Raw genomic sequence first — 17,692 nt, forward strand, 5'->3', positions numbered from 1 at the left:
CACAGTTCAGATACACGTTTAATGAAAGGCACTCTTTACAGGATAAATAAAACAAATAATGACATTGTATACTGTACAATGTTGACACATACAGTAAAAGTCCTCACATATTTAGTGCTTCATAACATAGTAAAGTGCTGAGTACCAACATGACTAACTGGCGTCACGTTATTGCATTTCATTTTTACAGGTATTGCTCTCTCCACAGGTGGAATTCATTTGTTTCCCGCCCGCGCCTCGTCATTATTGCATATTGTAGGATTATTATAAAGGCATTGATTGTGTTACAACTACACCCACTGCCATTTTTCTATACAAGCCGTATTTATATGTATAATAAACTCACATACAGTACATTTTCAAGACTGGAATGTGGCATGCATATATAGTTTGGATTCACGTTTTTCACCTGATGAGACACAAATGTCGTCATTTTGAAAAATTCTGGTCAAAGTATTGGCTTTCCCTATCACAAGGATAATCGCTACATGATTAAAAATGTTAGAATATATTTAGCTACAGTAAATATGTCAAACCCTTAGTTACTGATAGTAAGAGTTAAACCTCATTTCGGCACACTACGCCATGCAATACAAATGAGAGAATGAAGGTAAATGGAGAAATGTTCAAATACATGAGTGTCTCCTCGAATCTCTGAAGTCTGATAACAAATATGAATCTCGTCTTCCATTTCGGTAAAGCTTTATATCAACGTCCTTGTTATAACCATTGATTTATAGGAAATAATGGTCTTATAATACCTTATAAGATGCTTATTAACATTGATAACATGTTTCTTGTTACTTTATAAGCCATTTCTAAGCACTTGAAACATGGTAACAGTTTATAGACGCTTAAGAACGTTTATGAAAGGCTTGTGAGTTTCTTATAATAGCATTAAAAATACATTTATTTAGTTAAACTAATTAATGTCCGATTTAAATGTTAAACCTTCACTATCTTTTTGTTTGTTTCTTAATTCGTACTTTATATTTATCATGCTTTCTTTAACAGTTAACTGCTTTTTTGCAGTTATTGGATTGACAGTGAGAACAATGCCTTATTAGTTCCTTTATTTTAAACTCACTAGCCTTTTAAAGATTGTGAGACATGCAACAAGAGTTTTCAGCCTCGGTACGTGAGGCTCCTAGCAACATGTGAACCCCCTCTTTTAATCAGTCAAGACTGTGTCCTGCATAGCATAGTTGACAAACAATAAGTACATAGTTAACTGCTAATAAATGCATAATAGGGAATGTATTGATCTTAATTTTGCAACAAAAAGAGCCCAAGAAAGCCTGCTAACATCTAGCTTTTGTCTTGTATATGAATGTGTGCAATCGGCATTCACTCATCCGTCAAATGTCACGGATGTTTATCAGCTCTAGATCTGGTTGGCTATAATAAAAACACAACACCCAGGTGGCAGGCTTAATTTCACCCCCTTTCAGGTGCAACACTATGATGTGTGTTGAAGTTAAGCTTGTTAATATTTTTCCACCTGTCTCTGTCCAAGCGTTTCAGCAAACATCTTTCAATTGGCGCTGAGTTTGAAAGAGCGACTGAAGTTAAAGACAATAAAAAAACTGTACCGCACACACGCAACTCTCAACAAAGATGAGAAGGAAGCGAGATGTCTTTCTCCTAGGCAACTTCCATCATCAGCTCTGCAAAAAAACTATGTGTCTAATTCTGAATATTATGACTATTATTATGAATATATATGTAAGACTTTTTAAAGCAAGTTTTTCTACTGTTAACATGTCTATGATGATGAATTTGGCATAAGATATAAAACACAGAAAGTTGTGTCCTGGCAATGGGAAAGGATTGTTTAGGAAGGTTTACACCCTTTTATAAAACCTGCATATGCACACTAATTTTGGTGTAAACATGGTTTTAAGGACCTTATTACCTATTAACTAACACTTATTACAAGGACTTTAATACAAAGCGTTATCGATGAGGTAACGCTCCAAAAGTGCTTAAACGATATGTGGAAAAAAGAAACATTGAGTGCAACTAGTTGATATGGGTTTTAAAGGGTAAATTCATATTATAATAACAAGTTAGAAGGTGACTGCTTATACAGTCAAACCTGCATAATCTGGTGTAAAATGCCAAATAATAAAAATGAAAACCATTTTGTTAAACAATTTATGTGATTATGTGAACACTGGAACTGCTGCATGCTACCGCTGCACGTGCTATAATACAGCCAAAGCAGTTTCAGGGTTCGACTTATACTTTGCAGCCTATCTACGAGACTAATCGCAGGCTACTAACCCTGCCAGCTATTTATCACACAGATATGGTTACGCTGTGTCATATGGAGAAGCGATGTCGGCTGCTGAGCGTTCACAACTATAGATCTGCTGATGGGACAATGTGTGCGCTGATGTCCTCTTGCCTTACACTGGACTCACTCTGCCTGACCTTGAGACTTGTGCCAAGTTCTGTCTGGATTTTTGCTGAGAATGACAAAGTGGAGACTGACATGGAACTGAGATGTAATCCTAGCTCGGGAGTATACTTCCAGTTTAAATGATCATCAAAACCGTTTGTGATTTCGTTTGTGGGATAAACTTACTGTTACACAGACCTGAAGGTCAAATTTACTCTTCCTGTCACTCGTATGGTTTCCTACAATCTACGAGACGAAACGTCTATAGTACAAATGAGCCATCACATTTCTTTTTTCTTCGTATTGCACCGGATGAAAAGGTGGTAATTATACCCTTCAGCCCCTCTCATCAAGCTTAACTGACATAGTTGCTGAGTTGTGTTAATTGCACTTTGACACATCCACAAGCAGACAGACAGATGGACGCACGGACAGACAGACAGACAGTTTAAAGGCTGTCTCACCACACAGTGCCTATTAATACTGGAACAGTGAGCACAGTACAAAATAGTTAGAAAGATAAGTTCATCTCACTACAGGATATGTTGTGTTTGTCCGTGTGTTTTTCATGCCCTTGATATAAATGCGTAGTTTCCCCATCAGTGCATGCCGTTCTTCTCGTTCTGCCAGGTGCCGTTACTTTTGTTAAGCGATGGTGTGCTTCCGTACTTGTTCGCAGCTGACATTTTCTGCGCGGCCTCCGCCGCCGCGTCCATGATCTGTTTCTCCTCCTGCTCAGTCTCACGGTGGTAGAAATAGTTAAAGTTGGAGACGATGACCGGGACGGGCAAGGCGATGGTCAGCACACCAGCAATGGCACAGAGGGTGCCGACCATTTTGCCTCCCATCGTGATGGGGCACATGTCTCCGTATCCCACAGTGGTCATCGTCACCACGGCCCACCAGAAGCCGTCGGGGATGCTAACAAACTGCGTCTGGGGCTCATCCACTTCTGCAAAGTAGATGGCACTTGAGAATAGGATGACTCCTATAAAAAGGAAGAAGATGAGCAGCCCAAGTTCCCTCATGCTGGCTTTCAAGGTCTGCCCCAAGATCTGGAGCCCTTTCGAGTGTCGGGAGAGCTTAAAAATTCTGAAAACTCTCACCAGACGGATGATTCTTAAGATTGCCAGGGACATGTTCTGACCAGAGTTCATGTCATCGTCAGGGGTCGTAGCCAGCTCCGTTCCCAGGGTTACAAAGTATGGAATTATAGAGACTATGTCAATGGTGTTCATGATGTTGTTGAAGAAATCGCGCTTGCTGGGGCACACCACGAAACGGACGCCGACTTCAAAGCAGAACCAGATGATGCAAATAGTCTCCACAATGAAAAAGGGGTCTGTGAAATACGCCATCACGTCTTTGGCGGCGGGATGAGGAGCATCTTGGGTCCCGTTGATCATTTGGGTTAAAGCCGGGGTAAAGTCATTGTCCTCCCTAAACTCTGGCAGAGTCTCCAGGCAGAAGATGAAAATGGAAATGACGATGACAAACACAGAAACCAGAGCTACAGATTTGGCCGCACTGGAGCTCTCTGGGTATTCAAACAGGAGCCAGAACTGTCGCTGGAGTTCGTTGGTGGGCAAAAGGACCTCTGGCTCTTTGATAAACCCTTCGTCTTCGCGAAACTGCTCCATCGCCTCATGACCCAACTCGTAGAAAACGATTTCATTTGCGAACACATCTAAGGGAACGTTGGCCGGTCTGCGGATTCTCCCTCCTGACTGATAGTAGTACAGAATACCATCAAACGACGGCCGGTTCCTGTCAAAAAAATACTCGTTTTTCATGGGGTCGAAGTAGCTTATCCTCTTCATGGGGTCGCCGAGCAGCGTCTCGGGGAACTTATTCAGGGTGCTGAGTTGGGTCTCGAACATAAGGCCCGAAATATTGATGACGACTTTCTCGTCTTTTTCTTCCATGCAGTGCCTTTCAAACAAATCTTCATTCTCGTAGCAATCCTTCGCCATCTTACTGAAGACGCTGTCAGTGGGGGACTCGCTGTTGATCAGGAGCTTCAGGTTAGAGATCAAACTGGCGCTGCTGGAGTTCGCTTTAGTGGTCAGAGTCGGGGGAGTGGACGGTGACAACCCCTCCTGACCAGACGAATGTCCACGTCGTCCTCTATGCGGCGACTGTAGGGGGAAGAGATTCTGATCGGGGGCCTCTGAGGTTGGCGATGTCGGGTACCCGGAGTCATTCGGGTCTCCCAGGTTGATGCCGACATCATCCATGTTTTCAAAATTAACAAGCGGCACCTCCATCCCCTGTGTTGTCCCTATCCACAGCTCCGCCTATCAGCCCGGTTCAAGTGCAGGAGGCAGAGGGGACACCACGAACAGTGCCACGCTGAAGATCCTGGCAGGGCCTCCCTCCTCCTGACTATCATTCAGGCAGCTGTATCCCTCTTTTGGAGTCAGTCCTCTGTATAATCTGTAAAAGAGGAGGGGTAAAAAAAAAGCAAAGTTGTGTTAAATTTTGTTAAATAGTGCAATACAGTTTTGTTGGTAAAGAGGTTTTTCTGTCAGCTCCTGTTTACTTCAGCAGAGAAGTTGCAATCTGATACTCTGCTTGTACAGTTATTTTTTTTCCCCCCAAATCACTCCCACAAACAGATCGAAAACACAGACTGTGCAAGATCGTCTGTGAAGGTGCTTACACAGGGTATGGATGGTAATATTGCTGATCATGTGCCACAAAGTCAAACATGTTTAATTTCCTCATGGAGAAAAACAGACAAAAAACATCTGAGTCTTCACTTCTGACTGAAACGTGTCAAAAACATTTGAATCTCTCTCTTTCTAACCACCGTCTCACTTTATCCATCTCAGTCCTGTTCGAGGTAGTCTATCAGCATCACGTTTACTTTATCTCTCTGTAGCTGTTTATTATTAGATTTGTCCGGTTCGGACAGGTAACCAAATCCTGACACACGCGTTTAAGCTGTAACCTCTGTGTCCACTTGACACCGAGGGGCCCTGCGTACTCCGAGAGACTCATCTGATTCTATTTCCACTTGCATCGTAGCAGATAACGTAACAGAAGAGGATATAGGATTGAAACGTCTTATGTAAGGACATCATGATAGGGCTTATGCAAAAAATACATGTATTGATTGTGCCGTGTCAGCAAAGACGGGTTATTGAGTCCAGGAGAAAGGACAGTTGAGGATGCAGAAGGCAGAAAAGTGCTGTTAGAGCCACATCTTTGCATCGTAAAAAAACATTTCTAATAGCAACTCCTCGCTGCTAAACTACGAAAAATGTCCCACTGAACTAACTCAGCCTTTTCTCACACTGAGCAAACATTCAAAGACACAACAAATTCACAACAAATCGCCCGCAATTACATGAAAATACATGTCTAATTAAGTGTACAGTTTAAATCCAGCTGTGCGCAGATGTCCGCACCACTCACCCATTGTCCCTGGCTCTGCAGAAGTTCTTGTGCCCTCTCTACCCTGCTTGGCAGCTCCGCTGTGCTCCCCCTTCCTCCCTTCAATCTCTCCCTCATCCAGACTCACAATCAAGAGTGTCTCTAGCTCTATTAAAGCTCCCATTGGGTAATTTAACACCCTATAAGAAACCAGAGATGCCAGAGGTACCCACATGCGCATGCAGACGTACACATGCGCACACACACACACGCAAACACAAACACAGGCAAACACAAACTCACTGGATTTTGAATGTGGGGGTCACCTGGCTTTGTTCTCCCTGCTCCCTCCTCCGTCAGTGGGATAAGTGAGGACGGTATAGGTGGCTCCTCTGATAGGAAGATTTACTCTGCAGGAGCCAATCGCTGTTTGATGTGGCGAAAGGGAGAGTAGGGACCCACTCTTACTCCCCTCTTTCCTGCAGAGTAAGCATCCACATGCGGGATCATCCAATCCACCCTCACCTTGGGGATTATGCTCTATTCTTCCCCTGTTACAGGACTTGTCATATAGCTCTCAATACCTGCAGCAGCGCACATCTGCCCGGGGGCTTCAGCTCGCTCTTGTTTACATCTTTGGTAACACAGGCTGACGTGGAGAGGAATCTTATTGACATTTTAAAAGTGTCACAAAGGTTTCCCACCAGTCTCCATCAGACGTTTATCCTGTTCACCGTGTTTCGGTGCTAATGCAAATCCATAAAACACAGGTACACCAGAATCAGTTGTATTGACGGATGCTATTCAAGGCACACATTCACTCTAGAGGTGATAAGTATAGATTTGTGAGAGGGTTGAGAGTAAAAACTGTCCCTTTTCCAAGAACACAGATGTGGTCGTGTGTTTTCGATTTCAGTTGTCCTCACCAACTCCAGCTGCTGGAGGGTCTGTCACATTAATAAAGCAGCTCTGTTGAAAAATTCTGCCTGAAAATTACAAAAAAAAAGGCTTCACTTTCTTTCTTTTTTTTTTTTTTAGCTCTGCTGAATTCTCCAGAGGAGCGGAAAAAAAACTTTAATCACAGTTAATCTTCGACTTCCTCAGAAGGGCGGCCAATTTGGCATCATAGGTTGAATATTGTGTTACCTGACAGAGAACCAGTTGCCTGAAGACGGAAATCATTCCCTCATCTCTCTGCTGCAGCCTGGAGTTTGGCTGTCTGCTGGTCCTCTGTAACATTGCGGCGCGAGCAGCACCACTGCAGGCACATGGCTTCAAGGTCAAACAAAACTGTTTTAAGACTTTACAGCCTGCACTTTGCTATACATCATCAGGCAGAGTCACCTCCGGGAATCTAGCAATGTGTCCCCACGGGAACATCACGTACATGTGCATCAGTGGAGAGGATCTTTGTTTGTTGTTGTTTTTTACCTGAGATACGCACTCAGGTTGGTTCATAAACACAGACTAGAGGGATGCAGGGATCATCACTCAGCTGACTCAACATGCTCCATATATAATACAGGGATCTTTCTCTTTCATGTCCTGGACATGTCATTGAGAAGGCAGTCAGCTGAAGCATGACCTGTCACTTAAACACCTCGTAATAGAATCTGTGACGGACAGGAGGATGGACAGTGAGGGGGAGCATCGCAGTCAGACTGAGAGGGTAAATAATCGATCCGTCCACCCGGCAAAACGATTTGTGTCAGTAAAAGTGGGAGAGGGGAGGTAAATGGGTGAGATGGACTGCAGCTACTGCAGTGTCACTCCTCTCAGGAGTACTGTCAGCGTACCAGAGGAATAACGTCCCTCCCCTCTGTCCTTCTACACAGCCTGCGATCCATCATTCATCCCTCCTCCCTCCCTCCCTCCCTCCCTCCCTGCGTCCAGCCCTCCCCCCGATGACACTGTCACCTTACCCGTTAACAGACTGTGTTGACAAAGCAGTTCCTCCATCAGCATGCTTGTGTGCAAACTATACTGACGCTGCAGCGGTATGAACACCTCCTGCACACCTTTATAGAGCTCGACTTTGAGCCATGGACGCCTGACAGGAATAGTAACGTTTGTTCAGGGAAAATAAAGTCCAACCTCAGCTCTGAAGGGAGGAAGTGTACATGTTGTTCAGCAGGTAACACTTTATAATAACCATCAGCAACAAATGATACATCTGTAGATAATTACACTTTAGTTGAAAGTTATTTCGTTGTTAAAAAGCAACAGAAAAGGTTTCTGATTACAACTTTATCATTATCACAGATGAAACAAATAGTATTTATAAACCATTTATAAAGTATTATAAACATCTGTTGCAGATCAACATCTGTGTGTCCAGTATTTACCCTTATTTTAGCTCTGTTTTTGGTCTCTACCATGTTTACTAGCTAGTCACTAACTGTGTCTGTCTGCTAAGTTTATGTCCAGTGGGAGAGCGCAGAGCTTCATCTCTGACAACAAACAATGAACTGAAACTCAGTTTTAAGCTCTGTAAAGCCAGCGGATCTGTAGGTTCAGTTGAGGATTTCCTGCGGATTCATCACCATCGGCAACGCCTCTCACATTACTCTTTGTTTGAAAACATGGATTAAAGCCGCCTCATCACAACAGACTTCTTCACGTGAAACTTTCTTCGGTGAAGGTGGATTGACCACATGTCCCTCAGCTGGTCAGGTGTGCTACGGTATAACCAAACGGATTTCGTACGCTTTCCAAATGCAATTAGTCATCTTAAATTTACAGTCAATCATAATTACGCTGCTCTGATTGGTCCAATCTGAGAGTAGATTAACTCTCAGTCATGCAGATTACAACCACCTGAGTGATGAAGGTACTCGAGTCCATATATATCACTTGTTCTGCTTCTTATTTGACGATGAACGTAAATGTTAGATCCAAACTTTGCTACAGCGATAAACTTTTTTCATCACTTGATTAATATTTACAGTAGTTTTTAATGCAAAAATAACAGCCTCTCCTCCTTTTCTCTGTATATTTTATCATATAAAATTGAATATCTTTGGATTTTGGATTGACAAAGACATCAACTTGGACTTTTTTCATGAATAGACCCACTGATCTAGAAAATAATCAACAGATAAATCAATAATGAAAGTAATTTTTTGCTGCAGCCCTTTCCCAGCGCGACGATCTTCTGTCTGACTTTTGCTTTCAGTTTCATTGTCTTATTGTCTCTGATTTGATTTGGACACTACGCTCTTTCGGAAATGACAGTCACACGTAACAAAATCTCATCTTGTGCACATGATCTATGTAATTCTAGCTGATTAGCCCATATGCTCATCCATTAAGGGTGACAGGATTTCAAAGTGCATGTCAGGGAGCTCGGATTAGATATTCCAGCCTGGTAATCGTATATCTGTTGTAAAGGCAGCTGGTTATTCCAGTCTAGTAATCCTATATATTGTGGCAGGGCTTCTCCTCACTGCAAATACCATACAAGGTTGGGTCACGAGCACACAAGGGCACAGCAGCTACAGTATATAAAACCCCCACACAGCTTGAACAACAGTGTTGGGTAATGTTAAATGGCAGAGTGCCACAAGCTCATATGGATTCAGGGTGAGTGGCTCAGTGATCAGTGTTTTCTCAGTCACATGTTTGGGATCCCTTAAGGGTTCATTTGATATCTGGGTGAGGTCATAAGAACATAAATGTAAGAGTGTATAAGAATAAATATGATTGAAATATATATTCATTATCATTCAGTTCTTTTGGAGCTTATTATTTGGTTTGGCAGTTCAATGTTCGCAGTTAACGTTTCTGGAAAACAGTGATACCTTCACTTTAGTACATGTCGTAGTCATAAGTACCATGTTGACATTTCTAGTGCCGTATCACATTTAGATTGCAAGTTTATGTCTTGACTGTAAAATCAGGAGGTGGAGGAGTTAAAGGCGATGAGGCAGAAAAGGCACCGCAGTTCGAGACTAAGTTTCAACATTTGTAACAGTGACACTACTGGAAATTTTTAAGAAGACTTTACAGAATACAATCAGAGACCCCCTGGTACCTTGAGGGTCTATGGAGTCAGCCAAGCAAGTATAATGTGTAACTGAATTTCTTTCAGTATTGATCACGTTCTATCATGTCATGCCTTGCTATGCCGTGTCTTGTAGACAGTTCCGGGCAGCAGCAGCGTTCATATAACCTCTTATAAACATCTCAGTTTGATGCATGTCATCCCTCCTCTATCTCCCCTTGCTTCCTGTAACAAACTGAAAACGTGGTGATATTCCTGCCCTTTACCTCCTGAGTTTTACAAGTCAATTAGCGAAGTGTTACCTCACATTATAGACACAGTTTACTGTAAATGGTTCACTAAGATGACACTTAGTGGTAATAACCTTATTGCAATACAGCTTGTCACATTTTATATTTCCTTAGTATCCTTATAGATGAGGTGACTTTCACTTTTAACAAAGTCATATTTTAACATGATATCTTTACTTTTAAGTATGTTTTGGGGTACTTTTAATAGCGCTTTATTATAAAAAATACTAAAGCACATTGGTCTCTTCTTAATTGAAAACTCCTTAATCTGTACATCTCCTCTGCAAAGCCCCTCTGTCTGTGCACAAGCACAGAAGTGTTTTGGATTTCCCCATCACATTGGTGGGAAGTTACATATTGGACCAGGATGGGGTGTCACAAAGTCCTGCTCATACGTTCACGAGATTCATAGTGAGTGCAAAGAAACGTCCCCCTCGTCTTCAGGATGAGTGTAAAATCAGCCTTCTAGTGTCAAACTCTGCACACACATCATTCTGCACCGTGAAGGTCAAACACAGTAAAGAATAGACGAATAATAAACAAAACACACTTATGAGTATAGCATAAGACTTTAAATCAGCTTGTCCATCAGTAAATTCTTGAAGGAATAATGGTTAGTAAAAACAGTTTTCTGTCCTCTGTGATTTCACTCTTGCCTTCATTGTTTTGGACTGAGGATTTGCAGCTGACGACTGTTACTCCACTAAGGAGATTATGCAACACAGAAGATCAGCCCCGAGAATCACCCTCATAGATGAGCAGACTAAATACTATGGACTTAATTGAAATGTCTGGATTGTTTCCAGCCTCACTAATCAAAAGACAAGTGCTAATCTTGGATGACTCCTTGGACCCGACGCAGCGGCGGGGCGGGGAGAGGGGAGGGGGAGGTGAGTGTGTTCACAACAAACCAATCACGCCACAGCCACAACATTTAACACGGCAATCCTCCGTGGTTTAAACTCACTGATTAAATTACACTTTCTTTTTCTCTTGGAGCACAAAAACATCCTTCAGCAGCGGCCCATGTGTGCTGTGAATTCATCCCACACTGTAAATTCCTTCAAAGCACGAGTGCACGCAGCAAGGAGGGATAATTTTCCCTCCAGCGATCATACAGGGAGGATGAATGCCACACACACCACCCACTATTTTGACAACAAACATTGCTCACCGTTGGACGGGGAGGTTCCATGGCTGCAGGCGATCCGAGCTCGTCCAAAGCCTCCTGAGTTACACCGGGCCTCCTCCTCATGTTCCCATATGGCCTGCTGGAGTGAACAAAACATTATTACAGTGAGAAATTATCAGTGAGATTCATCAGATTGGGATTATTCAACATTCAGCTACGATGGCTGGACAAAAAAATGCATCACAAAGCCTTTAAGCATCGAATTTCTTTAATTCTTTAATGTGATAACTAATAATTAATTACCTTCAATAATGCTTTAACCTCTATCACACTCTGACAATAAAAAGAATCAAATAATCACTTTATTTATTGGTTTAACTTCTTAAATTTAACAGCATCTATTTAGAAACTGCCTTAAAAATCATTAATGTATAAACCTCTTTTAAATGTTGCTTATTTAAAAATGATCACACACTATATTAGTTTTAAAAGGAACAAGCATTAAATGAATTTACCTTGGTATCCAGCGGTGAAAAAAAAGCTTGTCCTGACTCGCACACACATCCTCTCAGATTAAGGCAGGGTCTTAAGGAGCTGGTGTAAATCTCTGAGGTTTTGACAGAAGGCTGGGCAGTTACAATTAAATACCCCATAAACAAGACAGATTTTTTTTTCAGCAACTCAGTCGATTCAGTCAGTCTGGATAACACGCAAGTCAAATAAATCCCCAAAGTGCTTCCCATTCACATCGTTTTTATGTCAGTGTTTACAGTCGGAGACACAAGATTTTTCATGGAGTGCAAAATCTGCGAGACCTTCACCCGAGGTCATTAGATGTCACTTTACTTGCCAGAAACTAAAGTGAAGTCCTGTTTGTGCAGCATGGGGCTCATTTTTCTCATTGCTAGTAAAGTCCTGAACCTGTCTGTCTGCCTGCCAGGTGCTCTTGCTTGGCTCTCTATCATATTTCACACTCGTGCGTAGGATTCGCTGGTCACACGCCAGGTGTGTGTTCACCTCTCTGCCCTCTCTGTTCTCCATTTAGTCTTTGTTGAAAGTCAGCGGGGGGTGGAAAAGAAAAAAACATCAGTGACAGACATGTTCTTGGGTTGTAGCATCACATAGACACAAACAAAGTTTGTCTACTCTGTTATTTGGTTTTGAGGATGGCGATGTCTGTCTATTGGTCAGTCTACCACTGTGATCACAGACTGAAATTCACTTAGCTCCAGACTAAATCTCAAAATGGATTAAAATGATTTCAAAATGGTTTCACGTATCCAGTCAAACATCTCAACATCTATCGTATGTATTGGCACACAGTTTGGTACACAAACTCGTGTTCTCCTCACCAACTGTAAAAGATATGGAAGGAGCATCTTCATTTTAAGAGGTCACAGGCCAAGATGACAAGAAACATGAGAAAATATGTTGTTTTTTCTTCAAGCACTGTTTTTTTCTGCTCCGCCAACGTTAAAAATATGGATGGAGCAATGGGTTTGAAAAGCGAAGCCAATGAGGAAGTGCCTTTAACATGCATTCTTTCTAATGGCCAGCAGGAGGCGACTCAACTGATTTTAAAAAAGTCCAACTGTATGTAAGCTCATGAGAAACTGACCCAGCTACTTTCGACTTGATTTATAACCTCAGTAAATTATTTGTGAATGATTTTATGGTCTTGAACATTAGTTTTAAGTCTTCTTCAACATGGCATGATATCTGTTTTGTAAATTATTGTCCTGCTTAGAGTAAAAAAAGATGATAAAGCAGGTTTTCTTTAGGTTGTGGATACCTTGTGATTGACGAGTTGCTACCATGGTGTGTCTGCTCGTCCTTCTGGCTCCAAAGAAACCAAGATGGTGACGACTTAATGCCAAACTTAGAGATCATCTGACAATTGGTCCAACTCACAGCACCTGAAAAACAATTTTTTAGTGCTAACAAGCAAATATCAGCATGCTAATATGCCAAACTAAGATGTTTATGGTAAACATTATACCTGCTAAACATCAGCATGTTAGCATTGTCATTTCCAGGATGGTAGCATGCTAACATTAACACAGGTGCAACATGTAAGAATATTAGTTTAAGACACTTAAAATATCTTAAATTATCAACAGAATGACAAAATCAGTTTGACGCTGTGTCAAAGATGTCTGTGTATTGTGTACAACTTCACTGAAGTTAACTTCTTAGCTGGTGGTGTAAACAAGAGCCACACTTCCTCTAGCTGAACGACTAACTGAGCTAACTAGCTAAGAGCGGCTACAGTTAGCAGCTACTCTGGTGATACACTGCAGCCATATTTGTGTGCAGCATGACCTGCTAGATGGTCAGTTCTTAAATATTGCAACATCGCTGTCACTACAGAAAATAAAGCTTCACAGAGCCGAGAGCAAGTCTGCAGAATGTTGTTTTTACTCTGTTAAGTGACCATTTTTCTGTCTATGCCTGATAGTCGATTGCACTCTTATGCATGGGAGCATTATTTTCAAAATCAGCTTACAGAGAATTGCAAGAATATTGGTTGGAGGTCCCGGTGATAAGTGGTATTTGATGAGCCAATATTCATTTAAAAACAAACATAGTAAACTAATAAATGGTTTCAAAATAATCAACATTCAGCTTCCATCTCTCACATTCCTTTTCGTTTGAGGCCATTGTACGCCTTATCACCAGAGTGCAGCTCTTAAAACCCACACAGTTCTGCTAATACTCTCTCCTGGAACAACATTTCTTCTTGGCTTATAAAATATTTCTGCACCAAACCCTTGTGTTGAATCCTCATGAGGTTTCTGGTTGCGTCGCGTAGCCTCTGCGTATTGGTATGTGCAGGAATCAGATACCCAGGCATGTGTGTCCCAAAGGTGCTGAAAAGCTCTGGTCGCTGCCGTGTTACTGGGGACAGACGGACAGGTATTCAAGTCTGAACACCGGGTATCTTCTTATCCAGTGGAACATTGTCGGCCATTGTTGCCATGGTGTGGCTGCATGGGTCACTGCTTGGGGAAAATGGAGTAGCTATAAATCTTTCAGATTGTCATCGCGCTGGTTTTTTCACACACGTTCGCGGGGGGTCTACAAATGAGTTAATGTGGTTTATTGATACATGGAGGTATTCTCTCTGTGGGCCTGCATTGATCACTCAACAACATGCCGCGTTGGAAATAATACTCCACCCTTTTCTGCGCGAGCACTTTGTAGAAGTAGGCTTGTTGCAACATACATGATATAACAAATTTCTTCCACTGTATTAGAGCATTGTTCACCACTGAGAGGTTTCTACTGCATCACTCTCTTTGATCAAACATGAATAATAAATGAAGGCAAGCTGCTAAAACCTCCTTCACTATCTCTCCTCCCTGCTGCTTGCACCTGACAAAAAAAAAGCTCCACCCAGGAACCCCATTATGTCAGCAGCAACTGGCTCCAGTCTCTTCCATGATAATACAGACATTCGCTTTTTATCGTTATTTTATTTAGGGCAGAAAAAACTGGGCTGAGTAACAGTTAAAGCTGCAGTCTTGTGGGTCTAAGGTGAAAGAAGTAGGTCATGGTGGAGGGTTTTAGCTTCTTTCAGCTAATTGTTTTGGTTTTACAGCCCCCAGTCTCACTAGAGGGTCGACCAATATGGCTTTTTCAGGGCCAATACCAATACTGATTATTAGAAATCAAGGAGAGTGAAAACCAATTTTTGGGACAGATATTAATTTGCAATTAATATGAAAGTCTTCCCAACAACCAGTGATAAAATAAAGGAAAGTAATAGTAAAAGTATTGTTTCGTAAGTGCAATTTTGAGGTAGTTTACTTGAGTATTTTGATTTTCTGTTACATTTATTTGATAGATTTAGTTACTTTGCAGATTCAGATTATTTGAGTGTTTATAGGCTGTTAATTGTGACGTGTTAACAATGAAACACTGTAGTTGTTGGGGACATTGTGTGACAAGATTCTGCATCAGAGCCAAAGTAGCACATTTTTAAATACGTTTATTTTATCGGCAATCTGAAAAAGTGTTACCCCTAGTCCACACTCACCAACCTTGTTTCCAGCTGCAGGGCAGCTCAGACGAGGTAGCCGGGGAACGGAGTGGGACATTCAGATCTTTCCTTCAGGAGCTGAAACCAACAACAGAGCTTAAACAGAGGTAATATTAGACTGAGCATGTCTTAGATAGCAGGGTTAGGTACCAAACTAGGTACTTTTAGGGGACCCAGCCGAGTTATGTTGGTACCAAATACTGATTCAAGAGAAATCAATCAGTGCCAAATTTTGGTACCTCAAAGCGCCTCTTCAGAGTGACGTTATAAAGAGAAAGAGCGAGACGTCACCCCTGCATCAAATCACGGTCAGACAGGGAAATATAAAAAGCTGAGTGCATCATGTTTGAGAGCATCGCCCCTGCAGCAGCTGACATTTGCACACCTGCAGCCACTGCTGTGCTCATAAATGGAGAGTTACACCCATTCGCCATCTTCGAGTAATTAGAAGCCAGCCGGAGAAGTTGTTGTTGGAGGTAACTGGGCTTTTGCGACGTTATCGTTAGCATTTTTAATAGCTTTAGCCGAAACTCAGCTACTGGCTGCAACCAAAATTCCTTACCAACAAGAGAGAGAGGAGGCATGACATGCAGCAAAGGGCCATGGTTTGGATTCGAACCTCGGGCCGCTGTGGAGAAGACACAGCCTCTGTACATGGGGCCACGTCTGGGTAACCAATGAATTGGCCTTTAAATGAATGGATGGATTTTTAGATAGTTTTGCCATTAACATTAGTTTTCTCTCGTTGCGATGATCCCAAAACTCAAGAGAGCGAGTACACCGATGTTATAACCATTAACACCATCCTTGTGATGACTGATGGCCAACACAAGGCTATAAGAGGACCCACGTTGTAATTAACCATAGTTGTCCCTGAAGGTGTGGGGATTTCTAGGGCAGCTGATGTAGAATTCCCTCTAAACCAACACTGACACACACAAACACAAACATCCATGAACACACACACACACACACATGCACGGCTCGTCCTCTTTCTTTGTGGTGTATTTGGGCAAAGGAACAGAAGCGGCGTCATCTGCACGGCGATGACGGTACTTTGTTTGAGGCGAGACGGCCTTCTCTTCATCAAGAGATCATTGCATACATAATGAATAAGCTCCGTGAGTGCACTGGGACGCGTTCACCCTCTACACACACACACACACACACACACACACACACACACAAACACACACACAGGAGCTGATTCTCTGTTTGTCACTCCACACTGGACTGCTTATGAAGCACATTTGAATGTCCTTGTTTAATCAAGACTTCATTTTTCTCCGAATAATTACTCCTTGTCCTAATCATTCTGATGAAACAATTCCACACTGTTTCATATCTGTCGTGATAAGATCCAGCGTCTTCTATAAGGGATCATGCATCACCGAACTGATAAGCAGGAGGAAGTTGAATTAGTTTCAACACAGATAACATACGTGAGCGAGGAGAAGGTGGAGGGAAGGTAAAAAAAAGCTGCTGGTTGGTCTAAACTAAATGCGCTGCAGTTGGAGGCTGTACAGATTTCCTGCTCCTGCTCTGTGCACAATCTCAGAGCTGGAAGTGGGATGTAAAAGGGGAGAGGCCCCGGGACTGAGATGTTGATAAAATATTAACTCGTACGGGATATTTAAAGCCTCTGACATTCTTTCACTGGTCGGGATGTTGGAAGTGGCCTCCATCAGCTGTAGCCAACAGCAAGGATTCAGTTTCCACCTTAAGTCAAGTGAATGAGGAAAAATGATCCCGAACAAAGATTTATCCGACTCATTTTCACTTATTTTAACATGTTATTTTAACACTTGTTTTAATCCGTCATTACCACGTGTCTTTTGGTGACCACATTCATATCAGTCTTTTTGAATACGATGGAGAGTTTAGGACCTGACAAAATGCTTTAAGGAGCTTTCACTTCTCTTCTCAGCCTTCATAAACATCCACTGACTTCCCTTCATTTATCAATATTTCATGTTCATGGTGTGTGGTGTTTTATACCATCTGAGGTGCTGCATACTGCATACATATAACCTGAAATGATTTATTTGTGGCTTTAGTGTGGCTTTATTACATTAATGAATGCTGACTGATAACTTATGGGTTGCTGTGTGATAAATCCCTCTGGCTGGCGTTTATACTTTATATTCTGGTGTAAACAGCTATAAAAAATGTTAAAGAAATGACCATATTTTGGGAGCTAAGCTAACCGTCTCTCCTGACTACCACTGAGATCAATGACATGACAAAAAATTCAAAGTACACGTCAAATAAATGTTCCTTGTCCTTATTTTCCTTATCATGCCGATTTACATGAATGTTTCTGTTCATTTTTCGGATAAGTTTAGTTCCTCATTAGTTATTCCTTGCTGTGAAGAGAGGGTATGACGCCATCCTGAACAAACGTGAAGTCGAAACATAAGGAAGCATTCAGTTTTAGCTAATA

At 41.9% G+C, this 17,692-nt stretch overlaps 1 protein-coding gene across 5 annotated transcripts; it reads right to left on the bottom strand.

The window, feature by feature from the left end:
* LOC115582732 (potassium voltage-gated channel subfamily A member 10) lies at nt 1-17,692 on the bottom strand. Of its 5 annotated transcripts, XM_030418894.1 has the most exons (3): nt 15,251-17,692; nt 11,250-14,209; nt 1-4,840 (listed from the first exon to the last, which is right to left on the bottom strand). In XM_030418894.1, the coding sequence occupies exon 3, from the start codon at nt 4,669-4,671 to the stop codon at nt 3,004-3,006; it is 1,668 nt and encodes a 555-aa protein (XP_030274754.1). In that variant the 5' UTR covers nt 4,672-4,840; nt 11,250-14,209; nt 15,251-17,692; the 3' UTR covers nt 1-3,003. The 5 variants fall into 5 exon arrangements, with proteins under 5 accessions (XP_030274754.1, XP_030274753.1, XP_030274756.1 ...); XM_030418893.1 differs by having other exon boundaries at nt 11,250-17,692; XM_030418896.1 differs by lacking the exons at nt 11,250-14,209; nt 15,251-17,692 and adding an exon at nt 6,929-6,970.

This window comes from Sparus aurata, chromosome 6, assembly GCF_900880675.1.
Source record: "Sparus aurata chromosome 6, fSpaAur1.1, whole genome shotgun sequence".
NCBI lineage: Eukaryota > Metazoa > Chordata > Actinopteri > Spariformes > Sparidae > Sparus > Sparus aurata.

Bases quoted from the DNA above. Each gene is read 5' to 3' on its own strand.
- LOC115582732 (XM_030418894.1), bottom strand. From the start codon at position 4,671: ATGGAGGTGCCGCTTGTTAATTTTGAAAACATGGATGATGTCGGCATC.